At 41.7% G+C, this 26,755-nt stretch overlaps 2 protein-coding genes across 6 annotated transcripts in view; one reads left to right on the top strand and one right to left on the bottom strand.

Annotated features, from left to right (window-relative positions):
• Nucleotides 1-30: 30 nt before the first annotated feature.
• ARMC10 (armadillo repeat containing 10) lies at nt 31-19,065 on the top strand. The gene is made up of 6 exons (XM_039239091.1): nt 31-350; nt 6,014-6,162; nt 9,128-9,262; nt 12,120-12,296; nt 16,895-16,966; nt 18,031-19,065. The coding sequence occupies exons 1-6, from the start codon at nt 212-214 to the stop codon at nt 18,280-18,282; spliced, it is 924 nt and encodes a 307-aa protein (XP_039095022.1). The 5' UTR covers nt 31-211; the 3' UTR covers nt 18,283-19,065.
• Nucleotides 19,066-19,069: 4 nt separating this feature from the next.
• Nucleotides 19,070-26,755, bottom strand: part of NAPEPLD (N-acyl phosphatidylethanolamine phospholipase D) — a 44,035-nt gene continuing 36,349 nt past the window's right edge. For 3 of the 5 annotated variants that reach the window (XM_039239085.1, XM_039239089.1, XM_039239090.1), the window contains exons 4-5: nt 26,128-26,242; nt 19,070-22,374 (exon numbers count right to left, since the gene is read on the bottom strand). In XM_039239085.1, the coding sequence (XP_039095016.1) occupies nt 22,246-22,374; nt 26,128-26,242 (244 nt within the window). In that variant the 3' untranslated portion in view covers nt 19,070-22,245. The remainder of the gene's footprint in view (nt 22,375-26,127; nt 26,243-26,755) is intronic. The other 2 variants (XM_039239086.1, XM_039239088.1) reach the window with 2 other exon arrangements.

Genomic DNA, 26,755 nt, shown 5'->3' with positions numbered 1-26,755 from the left:
CGCGCAGTCCCCGCGGCCCTTCACAGAGTCCTGCCCCCGGCCCCGCCTCTGCGGAGCTGCCGGGACGCTCGGGGCGGGAGTAGGCCGTTTCCGGGAGGCGGAGCTCAGACCCCATTTCCTTTCTTCTCCGCCGGCTGGCGCTGGGGTGGTGGCGGGACCTACTTGCTCGGAGCCTCCCCGGCCAGGCCCAGCGCTGCGCCCCAGCTGCAGCATGGGCCGCGCCCGGCACGTGGGCTGGGTGGCGGCGGGCCTGGTCCTCGGGGCCGGCGCCTGCTACTGCGTTTACAAGCTGACGCGGGGCCAGCGGCAAGGCGGCCGCGGACTTCGGCTGCGCCCCTCGCGCTCCGCAGGTGAGGCCGCAGGGGTGTCCCGCAGGTGGCCGGGGACGGCAGACGGGGCCTGAGTGTCACCCCGAGGGTGTGGGTTGAAGACTGCAGGCGCCCGTGGCTCTCCCGTGCTCGCCGAGAAAGAAGCCGAGCTGGAGGAGGGAGACCGAGAGGGAGGTTCGTGAGAAGGGCGAGGTCGAGAAGCACAGGTGCAGAGGGCGGCTCGTCCGCTTGATCGGGGGCGGGTAGGGTTTTGAGCCTCCCCTTGCCTCCACTTTGTTCAAAATCCTGAGAAGTTGCGCAGATTTTCTTGCCTGAGTGCGGCGTCACAGCCAAGGATTGATTGGGTTTCTCAAAAGCATGTCGATTACCCCTCAAGTTAAAGCTTGCTCCCGGCCTCTTTGTTACCAAAGGGATTGCTGCTACTGTGGCCTGGGGTTTGCGGCGCCTGCAGCGGTAGGTGAAATGGTGCTTGCACTTGCCCTGGAAGAAGGAGCGCCTGAGGAGTGTATCTCTGCCGGGGTTCGGCCCAGCCTCAGAGGGAGGTACCTTGAAGTCTTTGTGGTTCATATACAAAGTTGCAGAGAGAGCCTGGAAGTTCAGACACACGTGTATATATTAACTGAAACAGTTGTCTGCACGGGGAGGGCACCCTCCTAGCCAACAAGTGTGTGGTTAAGCTGCGGTACAAAAGTTAATTGGTGCTTTAGGGATTCTGAGGGTTTGCTGAGTGTTCTGAAGGGATATTTCAGGTCATGGACGCTGTTACAGAAATAATTAAAAATAAAAACTACCAACTAAGAAATTTCTCTCTACAAATATAGAAAAGAACGAAACAGTTTTATTGTTGAATAAGCATTAAACTAGATTGCCGAGCCCTTCACAGGCAATCTGCTAATGGGATTGAAAAGACAGAACTCTCACTGTTTTTATGTACCTAGGCAGATAGAATCTATTTCATAATCTGTGCCTGTTTGCAAGATAAACAGTAACATGTCTTTAAGTAAGGACTTGACAACACCATTTGCTACACATAGTTCATCCTAAACTCACTAGTAATTGTGGTGGCTATTTGTGTTAGCTAATTGCCTTTATCCAGGGGAAAAATAAGACTTCTCAGTATCTTGAGGATAAGCAGGTGAGCCTGGTGCCACTGCTAAACTCAGAAATCCGGGCTCCATCTTTCTTGATGCTCACATTTCAAACAGCCCCAAAGCCTCTAAGGAGCACTTTGTTGCATTGTAAACTGGCAAGAGGGTTACTTAGCCTTTAATTTTTTTTAATGTTTTATTTCTAAGAGAGAGAGAGAGACAGTGTGAGCAGGTGAGGGTCAGATAGAGAGGGAGACACAGAATCCGAAGCAGGCTCCAGGCTCTGAGCTGGCTGTCAGCACAGAGCCCGATGCAGGGCTTGAACCCACGAACCGCGAGATCATGACCTGAGCCAAAGTCAGATGCTCAATCAACCTAGCCACCCAGGCTGTTCAGTTATGTCAGAGAGATACAGGATTTACAGTTATAGCTGACTCTTAAACAACCGGGGTTTAAACTGGTCAGGTTTACTTACAAGCGGCTTTTCTTAAGTAAATATATGTGCAATTCTGAAAAGGTATTTTTCTTATAATTTATTTTATTATGAGAATACAGCACGTAAGACATAGAGCATACAAAATATATGTTAATTGACTGTTTTCAGTAAGGCTTCCCAGTTAATGGTAGGCTGTTAATAGTTAAGCTTTGGGGAGTCCAAATTTATACATGGAGTTTCAACTTTTCGGGTGTTTGCCCCCCAGCCCCCACCTTGTTCTAGCGTCACCTGTACCAGTTTGCTCAAGGAAATACTCTTAAGGAAACAGAGTAGGGGGAAAGTGTGTTTCCTTTGGCACAAAAGAAAAAAAAGAAAAAGCTTTTTTTTTAAGATTTTTATTTACCTTTACTTACAAAGTCTACCTAATTTGTTTTCTTTTAGAGATTTCCATATAGGTAATTGGTCTAGTGGACTGGACTCAGGTACCTTCTTAACGTGGTGAACATAGATAGTCTTACTTTTAAACTTAATTTTACCAGTTTCCAAAGTCACCAGGCAACTTAGAAAATAAGTTGCTCATGATCCCTTCTTCCTGAAGCTACTCACCTTTATTTATGAAGAAGACTTGTGCAGTACTCATTTTTTGTAGCATCACGTTTTAGAAGATGATCTTTATTGTTTTAATTGAGATATAGTTGACATACAACATTGTACTAGTGATAAGTATATAATATGATTTGATACATATGTATATATTTGATATCAAATATATGGTATATGTATTTGATTCAATTTGACGTATTTGATTTATGTATTTGTACATATTGCAGAATGATCAGTTAACACCTTTCACCTCAAAAAGTTAGACTTTTTTGTTGAGATGAGAACTTTTAAGATTTACTCTCTTAGCAGCTTTCAAGCACACAATACAGTATTGCTAACTGTAGTCACCAAGTTGTACATTACATTCCTAAGACTGATTTATCTTAAACTAGATAAACCACCTTCATCCATTTTACACTCCTTTGCCTGCCTCCAGCAACCCCAATCTATTTTCTGTATTGATGAATTCATTTTTTTGGTTTACTTATTTATTTTTAGGTTCTATATATGTGACATTATACAGTATATAAAACCTTGGTTTCCCAGCATAATTCTTCCGGAAGCATGCTTTTATCAAAGCACTTGTGTATCAAAGAGAATTTCCCCATAAGAAATAATGGAAACTCAGATGATTTGTTCCACCACCCAAAACTAGTCATATAAAAATGATTACAATACTGTAATATAATACAAAATAATAAAATACAAAATATGAAGAAAAATAAATTAACCTGCACTTCCCTTTGACAGTGTTCATGGCTGCTGTGAGGGAGACAGGAGAGGCGGGTTATTGTAGAGGACGACTTTCACGATCACTAATGGAGTCACTGCTGTCTGTTGCTCTGTAGAATCTTTGTTTTCATGCAGCTCTAACAAGGAACCTAGCCAATGACACTTGCTTTTGCCTCCTTTTGAGGATTTCACAGAAACGTGACGTTGCACTGTCGTTAAACGGATTCATAGCCCTATTCGCGTGATTTTCTACAAAATTTTGCAGGTTCCCTCATTTGACATATCTCCCTAATCTCATTTGAAGTGAGGGATTCCTCAGCCTCTTCTCCTCCTCCTCCTCCTCTGCAGATGAGATGTAGACATAAACTTCTTATAAATGTCTTATAATTTTGGCCACTCGCACACCACATTCATACTTCTCAGTGATTTCCTTCTTCAACTGTAATCGTTTCCTCACCACCTTTCTTTTCAACCTTTTTCTGTATGGAGGCCATTGTATATGCTCACACGGATGTTGGCTACAGTACAGTGTCAATAAACCCTTTTCATAGACTGTATTTACTGGAACTGGCAATAAGGCAGCAGAGGAAAGGGTCTCTATCTGCAGGCAGCCTGACCTAGAATGAAGCAGAGCATTCCTAAGCTCACTCTTGGATGGAAAAGCAAAGGACTGTTCGTAGGTGCTTTGAAGGGACAAAAAATACACGAGGGCCAGTTGTCGGCACCTATCAAAGTTCTGAAAAATCACTGGTTTCTGCCAGACCCCACAGCCTAAGGCTGAACATCTGAACATGGAAGACAGTCACCCATAATCCCGCAGTCAGAGAGAGAGAACCACTGGCTCAGTTGTGATAATGTGACATTTGGCATCACGTAATACTCATATTGCAAGACATCGCTCTTTTATCAAAGTCAAAATGTATTACAAATGTTTGCTCATCTTGCAAAACATTCACAGAACAAGTTACTTGCAATCCAAGGTTTTACTGTACTTCATTATTTTCATTACAGGAGTAATACGTGTTTATTGTGGAAAAATAAAAGTATTCCCAAGCACAGGGTAGAAAACAAGTCATTCATAATCCAACACCCAAAGATAACCACCTTTAATAATTTGACACGTATTTTAAAAAAGAAGAGGGACGGGCTTCTGGGTGGCTCAGTTATGCTTCCGACTTCCACTTCGGTCATAATCTCATGGTTCATGAGTTCAAGCCCCGCATCAGGCTCTCTGCTCTCAGCATGGAGCCCGCTTTGGATCCTCTGTCTCCCTTTCTCTCTATTATCTCTTTCAAAATAAATTATTTTTTTAAAGCACAGATATGACATCATATAGCACTTGTTGTAGGCCGCCCCTCTCCCAGCAGTGAATTGTGGACATGTGCACTGTCTAACCTTTAATCACAATTTCATTTTTCAGCATTGAACACACAATAATGGTGTTATGGTTTCTCTTCTTCCTGTGGTAATTTCTGTAAACAGAGTTGTGTTTTTTTAAGATAGAGCTATAAATTCTAAAAGTCACTGACCAGTATTCAACTGCTCAAAACAAGAGCTTTCATTTTGTTCTTGGCCCCCAGCAAGACTGTTATTTTAGCATCGCAGTCATCGTGCCACGGTCACGTAAACCAAACAAAAAGCCGCGCATGATTGGGTTCCTCCCATAGCGTTTCCTCCTGTCTGAGGTGCCCTTAAAATTGTGATCAGAAAACATAATACAAATCCTTTTCCTTCATTAATCTGTGCCCCTAGGCAAGTGTCCCATTAGATGCATGTACCTGATTTTTAAAAGAAGAAATAGAAGATGGTCTGGCATGCAGTTTCTTACTAAGAAATAAATACCAAGTGACCATTGGCTAATTTCTTAATGTCTGTAAGCCTCAGTTTACCATCTGTAAATTGAGAATTAAAATGGTATCTCCTTCCAAAGGTTACTTGAAGATTAAATGAGATAAAGCAGATGATGTGCTTAAAACTGTGCCTGGCATCAGAGAAGGCGTTTGATATTATTTAAAAAATTAGGGGCGCCTGGGTGGCTTAGTCGGTTAAGCGTCCGACTTTCGCTTAGGTCATGATCTCACGGTTTGTGGGTTCGAGCCCCGCGTCGGGCTCTGTGCTGACTGCCAGCTCAGAGCCTGGAGCCTGTTTCAGAGTCTGTGACTCCCTCTCTCTCTGACCCTCCCCTGCTCACACTGTCTCTCTCTCTCTCTCTCTCTCCTAGAAATAAATAAAAATATTAAAAAAAAAATTATTTAGGAGCACCTGTGGGGGGAGGGGCTCTGTCGGTTAGGCATCTGACTCTTCGTTTTGTCTCAGGTCATGATCCCAGGACCATGGGATTGAGCCCCATGTCAGGCTCTGCACTGGGTGTGGAGCCTGCTTAAGATTCATATTCATTCTCTCTCTCTCTCCCCCTCCCTCCCTCTCTCTCTCTGTCGCTCTCTCTCCCTCTCTCCCTCTCTCTCCCTCTCTCCCTCTCTCTCCCTCTCTCCCTCTCTCTCCCTCTCTCTCCCTTTCTCTCTCCCCACCTCCCTCTCTCTTCCTCCCTTTCACCTCTCCCCCTTCCCCCCTCCCTTTCCCCCTCCTTCCCTCCCTCTCTCTTCCTCTCCCACACCTCCCTCTTCCTCTCTCTCCCTACCCTCCTCTTCTCCTCCCTCTCCCTCTTCCCTTCTCACCCCTTCTCCCCCTCTCTCCTTCTACCCCTCCTTTCTTCCCTCCCTCTCCCTTCCCATGCTCTCTTTTCTCTCTCAAAATAATAAAAATAAAAATGCTTTAATCTCCTATTGATTTTAAATGGGTTTTAAAATAACTTTGTCTTTCTGCAGAAGATTTAACCGATGGTTCATACGATGACATCCTAAATGTTGACCAACTTCAGAAACTCCTCTACCTGCTTGAGTCCACTGATGATCCTATAATTATTGAAAGAGCGTTGGTCACTCTGGGTAACAATGCAGCCTTTTCAGCTAACCAAGTAAGTACCTCCTCTTAGAATGGGCGCCTCTCATTCTTACACCCTACAAGTAACTTGTGACCCTGATAAGGTACTTAATCCCAGATCCTCACTTCCTCATAGTGTGGGGATGTATCCCTAGAGCATAATGTTTACTTCTGAAAAGCATATCCTAACAGTGACATAGTGTTACTAGGACTCACGGTCATTGAAAGGTCATCACAGGCATCACACCGGTTAGCAGATGAATGTTATCTACACCACACTTAGCATTGCATGGCTTTTTTAATTATTTAAAATTCAGTAGTGTTGTAGTTTAACAGTAAAAGCATCAAACATTGAAGTACATGCTTTCTTCGCATATAAGTCTTGTAGGGGTGGTTCTGATGCAGGTGGGCTCTTGACTGCTAACAACGCTAACCAATGTTACCTTCTACCAGTAGTGACGTAGTAACACTAAGTCTCGAGAGCTCAATTTGAATGCTTCCTTCTCTCTCTCACTCCCATGGAGAAAAAGTAAAAAAAAAAAATTGTCATGGTTTTCAGCTAATGCCTTTTGTTAACTTTGTCATGAAAACCAAATCATGTTGAATTTACGCTCTAGTTGAGTCAAGTTTTTTCCAGCATGGCAAGGGTTACTGTAAAGCTTTTTGAGAGAATAGGGAGATATAATGAGTATTTGTTGATTACTCCTCATCTTTCAGCTGCAAGTGACAGAACCCAACTTATATTTAAAAAACATTTTTTAATATTTATTTTTTTGAGAGAGAGCGAGTATGCAGAGACAGAGAGAGGGAGACACAGAATCCAAAGCAGGCTCCAGGCTCTGAGCTGTCAGCACAGAACCCAACACGAGGCCCAAACTCACCGACTGTGAGATCATGACCTGAGCCAAAGTCAGATGCTCAATCGACTGCGCCGCCCAGGCACTCCCAGCTTTAATTACTTTAAACCAAAAAGGAAAAATCTGAGCTCAGTTAACATGAACCTCCAAGAATAGTACTGGCTTCAGGCACAAGTGGCAACATTTAAGGTTCTAGAACACATTATCAGAGCTCTCCCTGCCTCCGTCTTCTGGCTGTGCTTATCCCTGCTTATTTCTGTATATTGGGTTTTTTGTCTCAGGCCACAGAAAGGTTTTCTTCACAGAAAAGAAAGCCACTGGCCGCCCAAGCCTTCGTCCCTGTAGCTCATGATCTGACAGGTGGAGTTGCTCAGCCAGGGTCAAGTGCTGTGCTAATAAGGCTCCCTGGACCGTGGGTAACCAGGCCTGGCTCACGTGATCATCTCACCCAGATAGCAGGGGCTGGGGTGGCTGTGAGCACCTTCCACCAGCACCCATCAGGGACTAAATGGGATAGAAGAGGTGCTCTGTCTGCCCCAGGGGGGAGGGGCATCACACAAACAAAAACAACAGATGGTGACTGTCAGGCTGCCTATATAGTGGGGCTGTTTCTGGTGCCATCGTTTCACCCTCTGAAACAGACTGGAGCAGAAGGAGTGGGTCTGCAGCCACTATTCGAACAGGTGATTTCTTGGCTAATGGCAGTTGGTGTCCCTGGTCATAAACTATAGTGCCTTCATCTGCTTTAATAGGGTAGTTAAGGGGCGCCTGGGTGGCTTAGTCGGTTGGGCGTCTGACTTTCGCTTAGGTCATGATCTCGCAGTTTGTGGGTTCGAGCCCCGCGTTGGGCTCTGTGCTGACTGCCAGCTCAGAGCCTGGAGTCTGTTTCAGAGTCTGTGTCTCCCTCTCTCTCTGACCCTCCCCTGCTCACGCTGTCTCTCTCTCTCTCTCTCTCCTAGAAATAAATAAAAATATTAAAAAAAAAATAGGGTAGTTAAAACAAACCAAAGAAATCTGTTGTCTAGTAATCACAGTTCTTTGGGAAGAACCTGGATTACACAGGTGGTTTCTTTTTCTCTCGGTGCTGAGCCCACTCTGGACAGCAGAATAGGGCTTCGGGCTGTTGGTAAAATGTAGATGAAGGCAAGATACTTTTTCATCCTTTTTCTAACAGAAGGGCATGGTTTCACCTGACAGGAGCAATGTTCAGCTTATTTTTCTTTTAAGAAATGAAGCAGTTAATGCATCTTTTGATGTTGGGGCCAAGGGCGCATAGTAGTAGCATAGTGTGGTAACTGATGGTGAGAAATTCCCCAGATATGATTTCGTCAAAAATGTGGGTATCATTTCTCAAGTTGTGTGGAACTCCCAAGTCCTCGAGGTGTTAATAGGTGTTTCCTCCAACCCCCTCCTTCCCTCCCCACTAAAAATGACCCTCTATTTTGTGTAGCGTTTGTGGAAATGCTATATTTAATGCTCCTCTCTTGGAGATGTTCAGTGCACATGATGAACATATGACTGCTGCAAAATAATGTTTGCAGTTATTATACCTAGAGTTTCTCAAACATCCTTAACCATGAAATCTTTTTTTGTCTTAATGGAACATCTATTAATATCTTGAGGGATTTGTGTTCCAAAGAATACAGTTTAGCAAAACATAACACTTTTCCAAATTTGCCTGTAATAGGAAAGTCCCAGAACTTATTTCAGAGGAAAATAATTTGTTTATAAGTTGCTTTGAGATCATTTCAGTAGCACTGCAAATCTTCATTGTATATCTCCAAGCTATAGTTTTTAAATAACTATGTATCTTAATTTATTTTCAATCTATTTTCTTACCTATAAAATTATGGAAATTTAATTTTAATGAAATTTAAAATGTAATAAAAAAAAAGAATTATGGGGTTGCCTGTGTGGTTCAGTTAGTTAAGCATCTGACTTCATCTCCTGGTTCATGGTTTCAAGCCCTGCAATGAGACTGACACCCTCTGTCTATCTCTCTCAAAAATAAATGTATAAATGAGTAAGTAAGAACTAGGAAAGGCATTCCTAAAGAGTCATGTATTTGTATTTGTATTTGTATGTGCAAAAAATTTGGTGAAGGGAATGCATACTGAAGTGATGTTCCCCCCCCCGCCTTAGGTCATTATTCGTGAACTGGGTGGTATTCCAATCATTGGAAGCAAAATCAACAATTCCAACTACAGTATTAAAGAGAAAGCTTTAAATGCACTGAATAACCTGAGTGTGAATGTTGAAAATCAAGTGAAGATAAAGGTAAGTTCGCTGAAATCACAAATGTGTAAGTCTTCTACAGTGTTAGCTAAGACCTCCATTACCACACGGAATTACCTTTTGTGTTTGTGTGGTGAGAACATTTAAGGTCTACTCTCTCAGCACCATTAAAGTACATAATACAGTGTAGTCACCCTGCTATCCATCAGCTCCCAGAACTTAATTCATCTTCTACCTAGAAGCTTTTGACCAAAATCTCCCCATTTCCTTCATCCTTGAGCCCCTGGCAACCACCGTGCTACTCTAGTTGTGGGAGTTCAGCTTTTTATTCTATATATAAGAGATACCTTCAGTATTTGTCTTTTTCTGTCGTGTCACTTAGCATAGCGCTCTCGAAGTCCATCCATTGGTTGCTAATGGCAGGATTTCCTTTTCATGGCTGAATCATACTCGATTGTATATACAGACCACATGTGCTTTATTCATTCATCTGTCACCACAGGTTATTTCTGTTTCTGGGCTGTTGAGAATAATGCTGCAGTGAACATAGCGGGTGCAGATATCTTTTCGAATTATTCTTTTGCTGTTTTCAGATAAATGCCCGGAACTGGAATTGCTAGATCATATGGCAGTTGTATTTTTAATATTTGGAGGAATCTCCATACTGTGTTGCATACTGGCTGTGCCAATTTATATTCCCACCAGCAGGGTACAGGATTCCCTTTTCTCCACATCCTCCCCAAGGCTTGTTTGGTTGTTGTTGTTGCTGTTGACAGTAGCCATTCTAATGGGTATGAGATGCTACCTCAGTGGTTTTGATTTGTATTTCCCTGAAGCGAGTGACATTGAGCATCTTGTCATGTATCAGCCATTTGTATGTCTTTTGGAAAAATGTGTATTCAGGTCCTCTGCCCATTTTTTATGGAGAATAAGGCAGAGGAAGGAGGAATCTGAAACAGCCAATAAGAGGTTCCTCAGGCTTTTGAGTTTGGGGTTCATTTTAATCCAAGTGCAGTAAAGGAGACTGGCCAAAGTCTCTTAATATCAGCAGAAAGATAAAATAAAGTTGGAGCTTATGTTATTTCAGCATTCATTGAGCTCCTGCTCTGTGATGCAGAGTTTAGAAATGAACATAATTAACTCCTGTTTTAAGAAAGCTAGAAGGAGAAAGAAGGCAAGTCTGTGACTAGGTGTGGTGAAGAGCAGAACATGATGACATACTTCAAGGAAAAATGTAACTAAAACATTGCTGAGTACACAGAAAGGAGAGATCTCATCCAAAAGTTTCTGTAAAAGGTAGAATGCAACCTGGCTTTTAATGTCTGGTTTCTATAGGCATAGTTGGGGAGGGACAGAATTGCAAGAGAAAGGGGCAAGGGGAGACGGGCACAGCTCCAGAAATAACTGAGCTGACCCACTGGGTGATCTTATTGCTAAAATTGAACTGGTGAAAAGACTTGGAGAAAATACTGGGGCACCTGCCTGGGTGGTTCAGTCAGTAAAGCATCCAACTTTGGCTCAGGTCATGATCTTGTGGTTCACGAGTTCGAGCCCCATGTCGGGCACTATGCCGACAGCTCACCACCTGGAGCCTTCTTCAGATTCCTTGTCTGCCTCTCCTCTGCCTCTTCCCCACTTGTTCATTCTCTCTCTCTGCCTCTGTCTGTCTCAAAAAGAAATAAACATTAAAAAAGAAAGTGCTCAACGCATTTTAGGAAATGCTTTGAAGGATGTCAGCCTCTTCGGATAATACATGACTTGTAAAGAGCTAAGGAAATGCTTTTTTTTTTTTTTTGAAGGATGAGTAGGTAATGAAATTGTAGTCAAAGAGAGCCAGGTGACTTATAAATATCAGATCTGAAACAAGACTAAAAATTTAATCTCTCTGCTTTACTGCCATTACTCTAGTTTCTATGGTAACATGGATACCTTTGGCTTTTTAAAAAACTTAGTCTTGGCTTATGGGACAGTTGGTAATTTCTTAGCATTTTATATTAGGAAATTTTTCTTAGCAGTTAGAATTTCTGGTGGAGTTTTTAGTTAGGTGAATGGTAATTATCTGTGAGATCTAGTTTTTCCAGGCTGGAAAGATCATGGCCAGAAATAGAAAACAGTTTTAGAAAACTTTCCATCACCGGTGGGTTCATTTCTGTCGCGTGTGAAATACTACTCCTGGCGTTGCATTTCATTTTGCCGGTGACAGTTAACAGTGTCAGAAGGAGTAATTCGTATGTATAAACTAGGTAAATAATAAGACTGGGCCAAAGACAGTTTGGCCTATCCTTACTTTGGATAGAACTAACTCTAGAGAAAAATTCTTTCACTTTGTTTCCCCCATTCTTTACTTCTAACAGGATGTAGCTTGTAGACCCTATTGTTAAGACACTTACCTTGATGCCAGGTAGCCAGACAGGTCTTCCTCCTTGGTCCTAATATGCCCAGACCAGTCAACACAGAAAGGTAGATTGTGTTGGGAGGCCCCCAATAATTGAGAGACCACTGGAGTTGAGAGCATGGTCTCTGGAATTGGACATTGCTCCCCTACCAGTTGGCTTAATATTGGGCAGGGGATCCAAGTTCCTTGATGACTTGTCCTTGTCCTTGTCTGTAAAATGCCCCTCAAGAACACCCACCTCATTACTTAATCCTCTTATGGACTAAGCAAGGTGTATTTATAAAATCCTCGCATATTGCCTGGCATTAACAAAAAAGCCACCTAAAGGTAGTTTTAAAAAACAAAAAAGAAAAGTTGCCAAAGTTTGAGGGCTAGATAGAAACGTCATCTTATCTGAGGAGCCAGTCTCATCCTGAACAATTGCCCTACTGCACTCTGCAGAAAAGTTACTATTTAACAGACTAACTTTTGGAGATTCTAAGATGCTCATTTCTTTCCCCCTAGGTATACATCAATCAAGTCTGTAAGGATGTCCTCTCTGGTCCCCTGGACTCTGCTGTACAGCTGGCTGGACTGAGACTGTTAACAAACATGACAGTTACAAATGACCACCAGCACATGCTTAACAGTTACATTACAGACCTGTTCCATGTGTTGCTCACGGGAAATGGAAGTACCAAGGTACGAATGAAGCGGTTATGACTTGAAAGTGCAAAGACCTATTGCGTCAAGCTCATTAAGACTGGAACTGAAATTATATTCTTTTTTAATTTTTTTAATGTTTATTTTTGAGAGAGAGAGAGCAAGCGGGTAAGAGGCAGAGAGAGAGGGAGACACAGAATCTGAAGCAAACTCCAGGCTCCGAGCTGTCAGCACAGAGCCTGATGCAGGGCTAGTACCCACGAGCTGCAAAATCATGACCTGAGCCAAAGTCGGACATTTAACCAACTGAATCACCCGGGCACCCCTGGAATTGAAAGTTTATTAAAAGGCTTTTCATGGACCTAAGAAAGTTAATTATGTTTATCCCCAAATACTCAGTTTTAAAATAATTTGTGAAAATCTGTTACTTCACTTATCCAGATTGGCATTTGTTTGCTTTTCTGAAAATCAGTTTATCTTTTACTGAAGTGATGTAGCTGGCTTCCCCCCTTCTCCCCAACCAGGAATAATTATACATAATTGAGTAAAAGGAGTCTCTGAGTTAATGCTGGTTAATCGAATTTTTTGCTTAGTCTGGGGTCAGAAACATTTTTTTGATTTAGACATTATTTGCTAAAAAATCTTTTGAAAACCACGTTTAAATTAGTAATGGATGTCTTGGGGCTTGATTCTTATCAGTTGTGTAGATGTTATGAGGCAACAGAAATTGACCTGAATTCAGTAGGGGCTGAGGAGACACCCCATCAGAGTAACGTCAGTAAACCCCTCACATTGGTAGGCATTTTTCCCAAGTGCCATTCTTTAAAAAATAGCACAAGAATAGAAGGTAAACTAATCAAAGGTTCAGATTAATTGGGCTGATCATTTGTCAGCATCTTACTATATTGGTCAGTGCTCTCTGGCACAGTTGAGAGAAAAACAGCATTTAGGACTAACCATGAAGCCTTACCCCAGATACGCAACATCACTGAAGTTATTTCTGAGGTTATCAAATGTGATGAGGAGAGCGTCACTACAGTCCTTTTAAAATCTGTTCCAGATTTTCCACACTGGGAGTAGCCAGACTTACTTGGATTTGGTCTAAGATATACCCAAAGGCACAGAACTTTAAATGTAATAATCTTACTAGCAATATTTTTGCAATATGCTCCATCCATCCATACGCAATTTCCAAAACACATGCACCCATCCACCTCTCCGCGCCCCCCCCCCCCCCCCCCCCCCCCCCCCCCCCCCCCTGCAGTGGAGCAAGGTAACTTTAGCCTCTGAGCTGCCATGGAAGCCCTTCCCTGTACCCAACAGCATGGCAAATACAAAACAGATCTCTCCTCTGCCTCGGTCTGCAGTTGCTTTACCCAAAACCTCAGGAGAAACGCTGAGTTTCGAGCCAGGTGAGTCTTGCCTTGGGGGTGTATGGCTCTGTCTCAGACATGGTCTGTGTGTTAATGTATTTTATGACTTTTTAGAAGGTGACTCACACCATGATATTATGTTCTATTTTTGTTTTGTTTTTCCATTCCATTGCCTAGTACAGCATTTCTGGGATAGAAAATTTGCTTTTTTGGTCTGTCTGGGAACCTGACCCCAATTATAACGTCATTTCTCCATAAAAAGTGCATGCAGAGTTCCAACTTGCAAATGAAGTGCTAATGGACAATAATCCATTTGAGAGAGAATGGACCCGTTTTAGATATTTTCTTAGTAAATAACCACCAAAATGAAAACTTACTTTTAGAAATCTTTTATTTTTAATTTTTCTCTCATTTATTTTTTAGAGAGTACAAGAGTCAGGGAGAAGGCCTGGCGGGGGCAGGGGGTGGGGTGGGGTGGAGAATATGAATCTTAAGCAACCTCCATGGACCCTAATGCAGGACAAGATCTAAGCCAAGATCAAGAGTTGGCTGCTCAACTTAAACCACCTAGGTGCCCCTGGAAATCTTATTTTAATAAGAGATCTCACAGTCCTGTAATAATCTTTTGGGTACAACAGTGATTCCTAACAAAATGCAAATAATGCATAGTAATACAGTAATAACAATATAATTGTTAAATCTGTAGTGAGAGCAAAGAAAGAAAACTAATGGCTTAAATGAAATGTCATGGAGTCACCATAAGATGGCACATGGGATAACAAAAAGGGAACTTAACATGGTTCAAACCAAAATACATACACAGGTCTCCCCTGCTATCCAGAAGTAGGGCATTCCTGTGAATCCTTTCAGAAACCAAAATGGCGTGACACGAAGCAGCACTGACCATTAATTTACATGGGAAAAGTTTTGAGCCATCCCACACCCAAGGGAAAAACCTCTCTCGGGTGTTTGATAGCTTCGAACCTATCTTGCTAACAAATGCACAAAATAAATCAAGATAAAGCACAGATGCTCACAGGCACAGTTCAAAGCTATGGGTGCTTGATGCTGACATGCTAAGAGGGGGTGCATGATGCCCCCACTAATGCTTGCTGCAAAACGAACGCCCAACCCTGCTTTCGTTTTTTGCCTTTTTTTGTAAAAGTGAAAATCCTCTTTGTTTTCTTCTGGTTAGTGGAAACAGGTACTGATAATGTAGGTCTTTTATAAAAGCAAAGTGGCAGGGGGCACCAGGGTGCATCAGTCAGCTGCAGTCATCAGATCAAGCTCCATGCTGAGCATGGAACCTGTTTGGGATTCTCTCTCTGTCTCTCTCTCTCTCTCTTTCTCTTTCAAAATAAACATTAAAATTTCTTTTATTAGATGATAAAAATAAAATTAAGCAAACTCTTTTATTCTCCTTAACAAATTAGTACATGCAACATGATCAAAGGAATGTGTGTGTATGTAGGATAGGTGTGTAAAAAGACCAGAAAGAAAATACCAGAACTTAATAGTGATTGTTTCTGGTCACGGAAATATGGCTGAATTTCCTTTTCCTTTGTGCTTTTCTATCGCTTTTTCAAAATGTTCTATAGAAACACACAGTGCCCTTGTAATAAAATAAAAAATGTCTCCTGGGTGCCCAGGTGGCTCCACTGAGCATCTGACTTCAGCTCAGGTCATGATCTTGCTCTCACGGTTCCTGAGTTCAGGCCCCACGTCGGGCTTGCTGCTGTCAGCCTGTCAGCGCAGAGACCTCCTCACATTCTCTGTCCCCCTTACTTCACCCCTGCCCCACTTGGGCTCTCAAAAAACAGAAAGTCTTCTAAAATAAGATGTGACGTCTATCCCAGGTCCTGTGGGGAGCACATTTGTCACTCCCTGCTCCTCATTTTGTGTAATTTTAAGTGTCTTCTACAAAGTATAGCTTTACATGACCTTTGTTTTTAAACAGGAATTGTGTTTGAATGTTGTTTCTACAGTAGTCCCCCCTTATCTGTGACTGTGCTTTCCATGGTTTGTTCAGTCTGCTGTCGACCACACTTGGGACACAGATGATCCTTCTGACTTCCTATCAGAAGGTCACTAGTAGCCAAACACTGCATCACAATGTCATTCACCTCACTTCGTGTCATTCACCTCACTTCATCTAGTCACGTAGGTATTTTATCACCTCACCTCATAAGAAGGGTGAAGGGCACCTGGGTGGCTTGCTCAGTTAAGCATCTGTCTCTTAACTTTGGGTCAGGTCATCATCTCGTGGTTTGTGAGTTCAAGCCCCACATCGGGCTCTCACTGTCAGTGGGATTCTCTCTCTCCCTCTGCTCCTTCCCCACTTGCTCTCTCAAAAATAAGTATTAAAGAAAAGGGTGAGTATAGACAGGATGATACTGAGAGTGCTCACATCAGCACAAACACTAAAATTTGAAAGATATGTTGAGAGATTGCATTCACATAACTTGTTACAGTACATTATTGTAATTGTTCTTTTTTGTTAACTATTGATAATCTCTTACTTTGCCTAATTTATAAACCAAGTTATCCTAGGCACGTATGTATAGGGAAGAATGCAATATATATGGAGTTTGATCCTGTCCATGATTTTAGGCATATGCTGGGGGTCTTGGAATGTATCCCCTGCAGATAAGGGGGTCAGCTGTACTGACCAGTTACAGGTGACGGGAATGCTGATATTTTAGCTAGTCTGCTAGAAGTTAACATTTATTTATTTTTATCACTGCCTATTTAAAGGAATTTAATGTATTTTTCACGTTAAAAAAAAAAGCTAAGCTCAAAGGTTCATAGTAGCCTATTAAAACAGAAAAGGGCCATATTTTTATCTAGTCTTGGTAACCAAACTGCTCTAAGAGCTTTGAGAGATCCCTTTTTTGTTCCAAAGATATTTCACTTACCAGTAGTCATAATAAAGATCATTTATGTAATAGATGTTACGTTTATTTCCATGTTTTGGAGGGAGGGGTAAGCAGGGAGACCTTCAGGATCTCCTCCCTGACAGTGTACTTGAAAAACTAAGGATTAAATAAGCCTGCTGTATGAGAAGTGTCCCTGGAGTGCGCCACCAGGTGGTGGGGAGAGGCCCTCGCAGGACGCGCGAGCCGGCTCCGTGGGGTAGAGGGTGTGCACCAGACCTGGATGCCCAGGCAGGACCTCGGAACGGGACCACAGCGAGAGGGCAGTCTGCCGGGGAGGGAAAATCCGTGGTTACTGGTCTGAAACACACCAATATTACTCTTATTTCAGGTTCAAGTTTTGAAGCTGCTTGTGAATTTATCTGAAAACCCAGCCATGGCAGAAGGACTACTTGGTGCCCAGGTAAATAGTTTACATGTTTGTTTTATAAGTACACAAGTATATAGATTTGGACAGATCTAGAAAGATTTTATCTCAACATGTTAACAAAGATTTTTTTTTTTTTGGTTCTTTTTGCCTATATATGAATTTCCTAAGTTTTCTGTAATGAACATATTCTACTTCTAAAAATCATTTTGGAAAAGTTCTAACAACAGTAAATTATAATTCTGCCTATCCATTTTTGGGGTCCCAGTATGTCCTCACATCTCCTATACTTGACCTACTTGTGTTCACATGTACCTTCACATCCACTGAAACCTTAGTCTTCACCGGGTCCCCAGGACACCAGTGTGCACACGTGATGTGGAGCTTGTGAGGAGACTAAAACAATATGTAACAAAACAAGGTCACTAAAAGCTGTGATAAGTGTTCTGAAGAGAGCGAGGGCGGTGCTAATAGAGAACAGGGGTCAACTCCTGTCAAGGAGGGGCCTGTGACAGTGACCCGCTGTTCCGTGTGCCCCATTCCAGTGCCCACAGTGGGCAGCAGCTGTCTGGGTTGTTGAGGAATTCCTGTCAAGAAACTGGGACCTTAAAAAGGACGTGGGTACTTTTCCAAATGACTACAATCTAGGACTCTTAAGAAAACAGAATTTTTTAGCTAACACTGTGAAGCCTTTTTTTTTCCCACTGGTATACAGTGTAGGGTGCATAAGATTTTACATTTATGTTAGGTGATTTTAGGGATAATTTTCTATGACAAGATTTTATAAAATGTTTTCAGTATAGTTTTTTTTAATGTTTTTTTTTTACTTATTTTTGAGAGAGAGACAGTGTGAGCAGGGGAGGGTCAGAGAGAGAAGGAGATACAAAATCTGAAACAGGCCCCAGGCTCTGAGCTGGCTGTCAGCACAGAGCCTGATGCAGGGCTTGAACCCACGAACCATGAGATCACGACCTGAGCCGAAGTCGGACGCTTAACCCATTGAGCCACCCAGGCGCCCCTCAGTGTAGTTTTAAAGTGGGAGAATATACGTGAAAAATGTTTTCATAAATTATTAAAATAGTTATCGTTTCCTATTTCAGGTGGATTCATCATTTCTTTCCCTTTATGACAGCCACGTGGCAAAGGAGATCCTTCTTCGGGTTCTTACACTATTTCAGAATATAAATAACTGCTTCAAAAAAGAAGGCTCTTTAGCTATTCAGCCTACCTTCCCTAAAGGTTCACTGTTTTTCCTGTTATACGGAGAAGAATGTGCCCAGAAAATGAGAGCTTTAGTTGATCACCATGATGCAGACGTGAAAGAAAAGGTAACAGTATTACCAAAATTCTAATTGGTCTTATTTTTCATCTTCCTTACCAAGGGAGCTGAAATTCTTTCAGCTGCTTAACTCAAACAGTAGTTTCATCATTAACACAGCTATAACTTGCCATGGTCTTCTGGTCTATTTTGAACCATTTTATTGATACCAAATGCACAGAAGAGCTTGTTCTGAAAGGTCTTTGTATTTTGCCATTTGCGGAGTTTACTTCAATTATGTCCTCTACGTGACAGTCTTGTTTTTCACGTGTAAGCTAACCTTCTGCCCTTGGAAGTAAGGTGCAGTTACTCGTCTGAGACCGCTTTAGCGTGTGATTCATTAGTTGGTTCAGGGCCGTTGCAGGTATGACCTCGTGCCGGTGGCAGAGTGCCTGAGTCTTTGAGGGCCCCTGCCAGCCCAGCCATACCTTATGCTTCCCAAGTCTGTTCCCTTCGTTAGAGCCTCGTCTGAGTCGATGAAAACTTTCCTCAGGCTTACCACTCCTTCTCAGTACGCCAGCCTGTGAAGATGCTGTGTACCATCAAACGTCCATCCACAGGCAACGGGTTAAGTCAGTTACCTAATCTTAAAAGAATTAAGCAGGTCTGAATGTGCTCATGTGGAAAGGCATCCATGAAAAAAACCCTGTGTTTTTTAAATGAAAACTGTGCTTCCATCCAGAGAGACTATTTTCTAGAATGATACCCAGACGGGACTGAGGAAAGGTCTTTTCTATGTTTACTCTTCTACTACCATCTGAATTTTACTATGAGCATAAGTTTTATAATTTTTTAATAAAAAGGAAAAAAGTTTATACGCATTTTCTCCTGATAGTACTTTATTCATTTTCATATTTATTTAGCAGATATTTTTCATATATTGTAATTTTAGTCATTATCTTCAGAGTATTTTTATTCCATAAGCTATTGTAACAATTAATAGATTTCCAATCAGCCAGGTTTTATAATGTTCAAGCTCATAACCATCACCATGCTGAGTATTAAGTAAACCAGTATGCAAGCAGCACTTTCCTACTCCAGGTAGTTAAGGCAAAGCCATACAAGTACTTTAATTTCATTTGTAAATACATGGATTTCCATAGGAAGTCACAGATCCTCAAACAGCAAAATGTGTATTTTCAGGCTTATCCTGATACAGAAATCAAACTTGGAAGAATTACTTTTATAGTAGAAAAAGGATTCAGTATTGAGGTGAAAACGGGGAAGTTCCCAGGTGGCTACGGTAGTAATGTGTAGATGCTAAGAACACTACTTAGGTTTGCATCACTGATAAGTAAAAGTACTAATTCCCTGAAAGGCACACTTCTTTATAACAGTTGGTTTTTTGTTTTTTTTTTTAAGATCTGCCTTTAGTGAAAATCAAAGTGTGCACATGATAAAAACTAGGATTTGGCTTTAATGTGCGTTGGCAGCACTGGATTCTAAAACCCCAACTCTTCCTTCTTCTGTTTTTTCTTTGAATAGATCATCCCATTTCCTGGAGATCAGAGCATTATGTCTGATATGTCAAAATGCTAGAGAAAAGGGGGAGTCATTTTTGACTACCCAGGAAAAATTACAAAGTGAAAATGCACAAACAGATCTTCCATCTGTGCAGGTCATGGCATATCTTGGCTTTTCTTAAGATTCCCCCCCAACACACACTAGGTGATCCCACCCTCCAGGCAAGGAGGGACATCAAGGGGTTCCTCAGTCACATCTCACGTGGTCAAATGGGTGCTACCTAATCAAAGGGAAAAATAAAACTGATCCGATACGATCAAGTAAAAGGTATTACGGCAGAGGTTAGACGGAATAGAGGCAAGAGAGTGGATTTGGCTTTCCAAATTTGGTTTTGTTTTATACATAAGCACGTACAAAGGTAGCTAAGTGAGAAAACGGAAATCACTCAGTAGAATGAGATTGTACAAGGAGATGTTAGCTGGATGTACGTAAAATGTCGACCTAGAATCTGAATGGTAATCAAAATTAAAGCTTGTGAGGAGGCCTGGAAAAACAAGGCAGGCCTAATTCAGTGGAACTAGAATCTAATTTAAAGTGCTCAGAGACCTGTGGTTACGCAGTACACGTGAATACAGAAACCATGTTAAGGCCATTCATGGAGCAGACAAATTAAGATGAGCTGGGGCTGCCTCAGAGCAGAGGCAGGAGAGGCGTGTTGAATGCAGCGTGCAACAGCAAGGAGGGCACCCGGCCCCAAAGCTAATCCACCATCAACCTAACTTCTCCATTCCCATCTACCTGCTAGAATGTTCCTTTGGAGTGAAAGGTTTATAGTGGTTGTTTTTTTCCTGAAGGTTATTTTATGGGGAAATTTTTTGTGCTTTAGTGCCTCCAAATCACATACATTCACACACATTATATATACATATCCCCCTGACTGATTTGCATCTTTGTAAGATAAAAAATGCTAAATTTTGATAAAGCTCATTTACATGGGTTTTGGCTATTACTCTCCAGATTTATAAAAGGAGATAAAGTTGTTAGTCCTCAGTGCTTCATGTCCTAGGTAGAGATGCTTGAATCTGCAATAGGAACAATACGCGATCAAAAGCATGAGCCTATTTTCAGCTCTACGGGTCTATAGTAGGCAGTGGTGTCTTAAGAAATAATTTTCTCCCTTATATTTTCAAAGTGCTTTTAAAAAAAAAATCACTATTCACATTTTTTGGAGGTAGGTCAAAATTATCCCCTTGTTGCACTTGAGGAAACTGAGGCACAGTGAGCGTAGGTGACTTGTGTCAGGATACACAGAATCGTGGCGGAAGCAGGATTAAAATTCCGAGGACATGGCTAATAGGTGGCATGCAGGATGTGTATGTGAAAACAGAACACCACCTATGCAGCAGCAGGTGTAAAAAGCCTACTTTGATTATTGTACGAATGAAGCTGGTTTCAGCAAGATGGGATGGGCCTCTCAGGTACCTCATAGGCTCCGAGGAAGGTTCAGAGCACCTGGGCGACCCCAGAGCCCTTACAGGACTCAGGTCAACTAATTCCCGGAATCACTTTTAAACTGCGAGTATTCCGCACTAGCTTAGTAAAAGCAGAATTGTGCGTAGGGGTCATTTAATATAAAAATAGAAGACCTCTGATCATGTAAAACAAACAAATTATTTCTAAATCTTATTGATATATTGATATATTGAGGGTTGGAGCTAAGAAACAAGGGGGGGGGATGAGAAGGTGGAGAGAAAAGAGAATATAGGGGGAATTATTAACATTTTAAGGTCTGCATTTATCTTTGTAAAATATCATTTCCCTGCAGTGATCTTTGTGCTCAGCAGGTCTGACTTACAGATTAAAAATAGAAGAGGTCATCGGTCATGTCCTCATAACTACACTCTCTCCCTTCCTTTGCCCAACTCAGGCATCTTCTGATTTGGGGACTGGAGATGTGCAACAGAATATATTCCTCTTTTTAAAAATGAAGTCTTTAAAAATGATAACTTAGCCCAACCTCCTATGGTTTTATACTTAAGAAAATAAATCACAACATTTGGCATATAAGCTAATCTTGACGGAACAAGAAATGCTGTAAGCAGGCAGGTGTCCATTCCATCACTTACTCTAATGAGAATGTAAGAAACTTCTATGTGCAGCCTCAAACAATCTAGGTAGACAGACTCGACCTGTAGCAGGCCCTGAACCAGAAGAACAGAAAGAAGACTTTAAAATCAGTTTTCATAACTTCCAAATTCTACCACTAAAGAACAGTCCTTTAAAAAAAATACCGTTTCAATGCTTCTACCATTGAGACAGGATTCACATTCCTCTCTGCCAATTCATTTTTTAAAGACCCACCTCTGAACTCTTCTTCATATGAACTGGCATTTGGAGTAGCAAGCAAGTTGTCACATAAAACACAAACTTATAGAAGTGGTTTCCAAATGTAAAACGTCCTAATATTCATGAATTTCTCAGTCTTTCCTAGCTTAGAGGATACCTTTTTCACAAAAAGCTCCCGTGCTCACATTTATTCAGAGTTTTCATCGTCAGTATGGAGGTATCTGGATTCTCCGTGCCTCAAGACAAAAAAATCTTCACTTGTAAGTCCGTATCTTCCCAGAGCCTCACTCAGTTTCACTGGGGGCTCTAAGTAATGCTGGCAAAGGGCAAACCGAGGAACACAAGGGAAAAGGATTAACCATGAATATATTGGGGGGTTACTTCAAATAAGAGTTGAAACTAACCAACATATGCCTACTTAAAATAACTTTTTTATGCAAGTATTAGCAAATGAGTCCATCACATTTTCTAATGTAGTCATTAACAAATATCATACTTACCAATCTATCTAGAGATCATGCATGTCAAATTTGGTGCCAACTTAGATTGAACCTCACTAGATTGCATAAAATCTGATGACTTCCACTACATGAAATTTCAGTCTTAATGAAATCATGGCAAAGATAGTATTACAGAATTAGAGGTTACCAACATTTTTTAAGAATATTTAAGTTTAGTGGGGAAAGCCTGGGTGGCTCAGGTGGTTAAGCGTCCAACTTTGGCTCAGGTCGTGATCTCACCGTCTGTGAGTTCAAGCCCCACGTCAGACTCTGTCGTAATAGCTCAGAGCCTGGAGCCTTCTTCAGATTCTGTGTCTCCCTCTCTCTCTGCCCCTCCACTCACACTTGTTTGCTCTCAAAAATAAAGTTTTTTTAAAATAAAGAATATGGAACCTTAGGTTATAAGAGTATAAGCAAATGCTGGAGAAAACTTTTTTTGGCTCATAGAAGGCTGTCACCCTCAAATCCCTAGGCAAGTATCGACACTAGTCTACAGAGTATAAGAGGGACCCAGAGAACCAAAACTGGTAGAATTTCCCCCATTTCCCTTTGTTTCCTATTTTTTCCTTTATTCAAAGGTTCTTTTTTTCTCAATTTCAATTAGAAAAGCTGTGGGGTACCTGCGTGGCTCAGTCAGTTAAGCGTCCAACTCTTGATTTCAGTTCAGGTCATGATCTCAGGGTTTGTGGGATTGAGCCCCAAGTTAGGCTCTGCTCTGACAGTGCAGAGTCTGGTTGGGGTTCTGTCTCTGCCTCTCTCTCTGCCCCTTCCTTGCTCGCCTGCTCTCAACTTTAAAAAAAAAAAAAAAAAAAAAAAAAACAACTTTAAAAAGAAAAGCTGTAAAATCTGGAAATATAAAGTAACCCACTAGAAAAGAGGCCCACAAACTGAATCCAAAGGCACTCACTGCTAGGGGGTGGGGAGCAGCCATGGTGACCAAAAGGGACAGCCAGCCAGTGATGTACTAGCAAAACCAGGAAAGTGTCCTGTTGCTTAAGACACACAGGTCGTCTTTTCTCCTTCATTTGCTTCCAGACTGAGTCTTTTTTCTTCACATAGGAAACTGCTAGTATATCACCAATTAAATGTAACTTTAACAGCCTAAGTCAGACATTTCTCCTGCAAAATTATTTTAGTATTATTTTAGTATAAGGGATTTGAAAATGATGAAATGCTTTCCCACTGAAAACTTGTTAAATCTCACCCCTCCACCCCGCACCCCAGTGCTCTACAAGTCTTGGCCAACAATACACTTACACAGTCACCCCACACTAATCCTTTGCTGATCAGTTTAGGGACAGACTCTAATTTAATGTGGATTTTGATGTTGTATGATCTGAGTTTCTCATAGGTCGATGGTTGGCTGTTTGGGCCATCTAAAAGATAACTCTAGAAGGCAAGAAAGCCTTCTGAGTGACTCATGCAAGCACTTTAGTCCCACAAGGGAGGTAAAACTGCCCCACAGCCATGCAACAACTACGAATCGAGCAAGACAGCAGATCAGAGGGAAGAGTGAAGCAGTGGAGGAAGCACCCGATTCTGGTTCCAATCAGGGCTATGCAACCAGCCCAGACAACTCATAAATTCCCTTTTAAACGGTCACTGTTTTATGATCTACTCCAACAGGTTAAAAAGGTAGCATAGCTTTCAGCATATGTAATGCCTGAAATTTGTTTCCACCAAAACAAGTGCATTTTTATGCTTTAGTGCTTACATACATCATGTTGGAAATTCACTCGTGATTCGCTGGATAAATTAGATGTTGCTGTATATACAGTTTTTAAGTGTTGCCAGGTTAAGGACATCCTCAGTTGCCTGATACTGTAGTAAGCCGCTATCTTAACTACTTTTATGCAAATCATTTACAAGTGTTCACTCATAGGGTAAACATCTATTCTGTTGTCTTTATAGTTTAACAAATTCATAGGTGTCAGGTTTATGCAACTCATGTCAAAACGTGAACACATTCTAAATTGTTAAGACTTAAAGTGTTACTATAGGTTTCATTAAGAAATAAAGATGGAGGTTAGATTTATGACAGGACTAATTCTTGACGGCTGAATAACTCTTGAAGTCTGAGGTATCCTACCCTTTCCTCTTCGTCCCCATATCCTTAAAGAGCATAAGCATCTTCCCCATTAAGTTAAAAACCTAGGGAGTCATCCTTGATTCCTCTTTTTGAATGAGTTTGAAGAAATACTGTAACTTCATCTAAGGAACACATGTATCTGGGTGTGGAATGAACATACACGATTACATATGGAATAAGCAATTGCCCCGAATAGTATAGTGTGCCACTGGGAAGCAGTAGCCAGTTTCCTTTCCAAATATACACACACATACTCCTGTTCCCACTATTCATCCCCCCCGGCCCGTTGTCATTCATTTATTTGCTCTGTTCCATCTCCCGGTAACGTGGCTCAGGGCTGCTGCATCATGGGACTGGAATCCTAACTGGGGGCAGTAGGGGTTGGCAGGCAGTGTATTAGGTAATTACAGAACAAGATGTGACTTAGGGAGACGGCAGGCCAGAAATCAGGCAGAGGGACTGCCTAGCACAGCCTGAAAACACAGGGTTCCTGCAGAGGGGTCCTGGGATGGGGAAGAGGCCACACAAAGCAAAGGAGAGGCCAAGTTCAACCATCTTTGTTTTGTTTTGGAGAGAGAACACGAGCATGTGAGAGCACAAGCAGAGAGCAGGGAAGATGGAAGAGAATCCTAAGCAGGCTCCACAAACCACTGTCCAACGTGGGGCTTGATCTCACAACCCTGGGATCATGACCTGAGCCGAAATCAAGAGTTGGACGCTTAACCGACTGAGCTAACCAGGTGCCCCTGGACCATCCATTTCTAAATCTTACTTAGGACAGGTCCCAGTTCCAAGAAAGGAGAAAATGTTTTTTGCTAAGGAAAAAAAATCAGTCCAGGAATAAAGCCACCATTTATCCCAATGCCTGGCACATAGGAGACACAGTTTACTGACTAAATAACACTCCTAAAAATTCCAGGCTGTCCAGCCTCACTTCCCCATTGCCCTACACGTCACATACACTCACTATGCCCCCACTTGCTGCCTCCAATCCTATGCCCCTTACTTCTTTTGAAATGCCTTCTTCCTTGCCTTCTCAGAGTCACATTCAGATATCACCTCTTCCATTAAGCCCTCCTTGCTCCCTCCAAATCAGAAACAGTCTGTCTCTTGAAAGCACTTTATTTCACCATGAAGCACTCAGTCCTTTTAACGTGCTTTAGAGTTATGTACACAACTTGCATCTTCTCCTGGAACAAAAGCCCCCTTGAGAGGGAAGACATGATGGTTCATTTTTCTATTTTCCAAGATTATATACGTTTTGGTTATATAAACACATGCTTCCAAAAGAACAGCATGTAATGACGTTATTTTAACTATAAATACGGTTTTACTAATATGGCTTACCCCCTTAATTCATTTGAGGACTGCAGGTTCTGATTCTTGTCTGGCCTCTGAACACACTGCAAGGTGTGCTGATCCCAGGATCCTCTCAGGTCAGACACGTAACCAAAGTCCTATTTATTACAGTCAAACTCACCTCATTTGCTAAGGCAAAAGTTCCCCAGTGAATTGCCACAGATTTCTTCGTCTGGACATCAATGTGAATCCTTACAGCTTCTTCTGGGTCTACATGCTGATATTTCATGAACCACCTGATAAAACAGCAATTTATTAATTCTGGCCTTTGAAATATACACTAACTTCCAATTACTGCTTCATCTAATCAAGCTTTAAGGTTCTGCTCAGAAGTAAGACAGTAGGCAAAACCATCTGTTTTAAGCCCACTTTTCTGCTGGAAAAAAAAAAACCACAACTCTTTCTTGCACAAACAGCGACACCACAGCTAAGTCTCAAGCGAAAGTCCCCTTTCAAAGGTAAGATGTCGTTTCATGTGTATTTGATTTTACTGATGGTTTATTCTACAGGTAGGTCTTATTCTTTAAAAATAGGTATTTTGCAATCCTGATAGCAATCAAAGAAACTGGATAACAGATAAATAACTAGAAACCAAAAGTGCAATTTGAAAGAACCTAAGTTGCTGAAACCATGTTTTTAAAACTTGCTGAAGCAAAAAGCAAACAAAATAAGATTTAAAAACTGGGAGCAAAAAAAGCCCAGTTACCATTCAGGGATTTTATCTGAGCATCCTACAGCTGAACAGTGAG

Source organism: Hyaena hyaena, unplaced genomic scaffold (assembly GCF_003009895.1).
Source record: "Hyaena hyaena isolate Hyena2069 unplaced genomic scaffold, ASM300989v1 scaffold_152, whole genome shotgun sequence".
Lineage (NCBI taxonomy): Eukaryota > Metazoa > Chordata > Mammalia > Carnivora > Hyaenidae > Hyaena > Hyaena hyaena.
Note: the sequence above shows the minus strand (reverse complement) of the source record. Positions and strands in the feature narration are given on the sequence as shown.

Coding starts and splice junctions, on each gene's coding strand:
- ARMC10 (XM_039239091.1), top strand. CDS start 212: ATGGGCCGCGCCCGGCACGTGGGCTGGGTGGCGGCGGGCCTGGTCCTC. Junction 9,263..12,119: donor AAAATCAAGTGAAGATAAAG/GTAAGTTCGCTG, acceptor CTTTCCCCCTAG/GTATACATCAATCAAGTCTG. Junction 16,967..18,030: donor AAGGACTACTTGGTGCCCAG/GTAAATAGTTTA, acceptor TTCCTATTTCAG/GTGGATTCATCATTTCTTTC.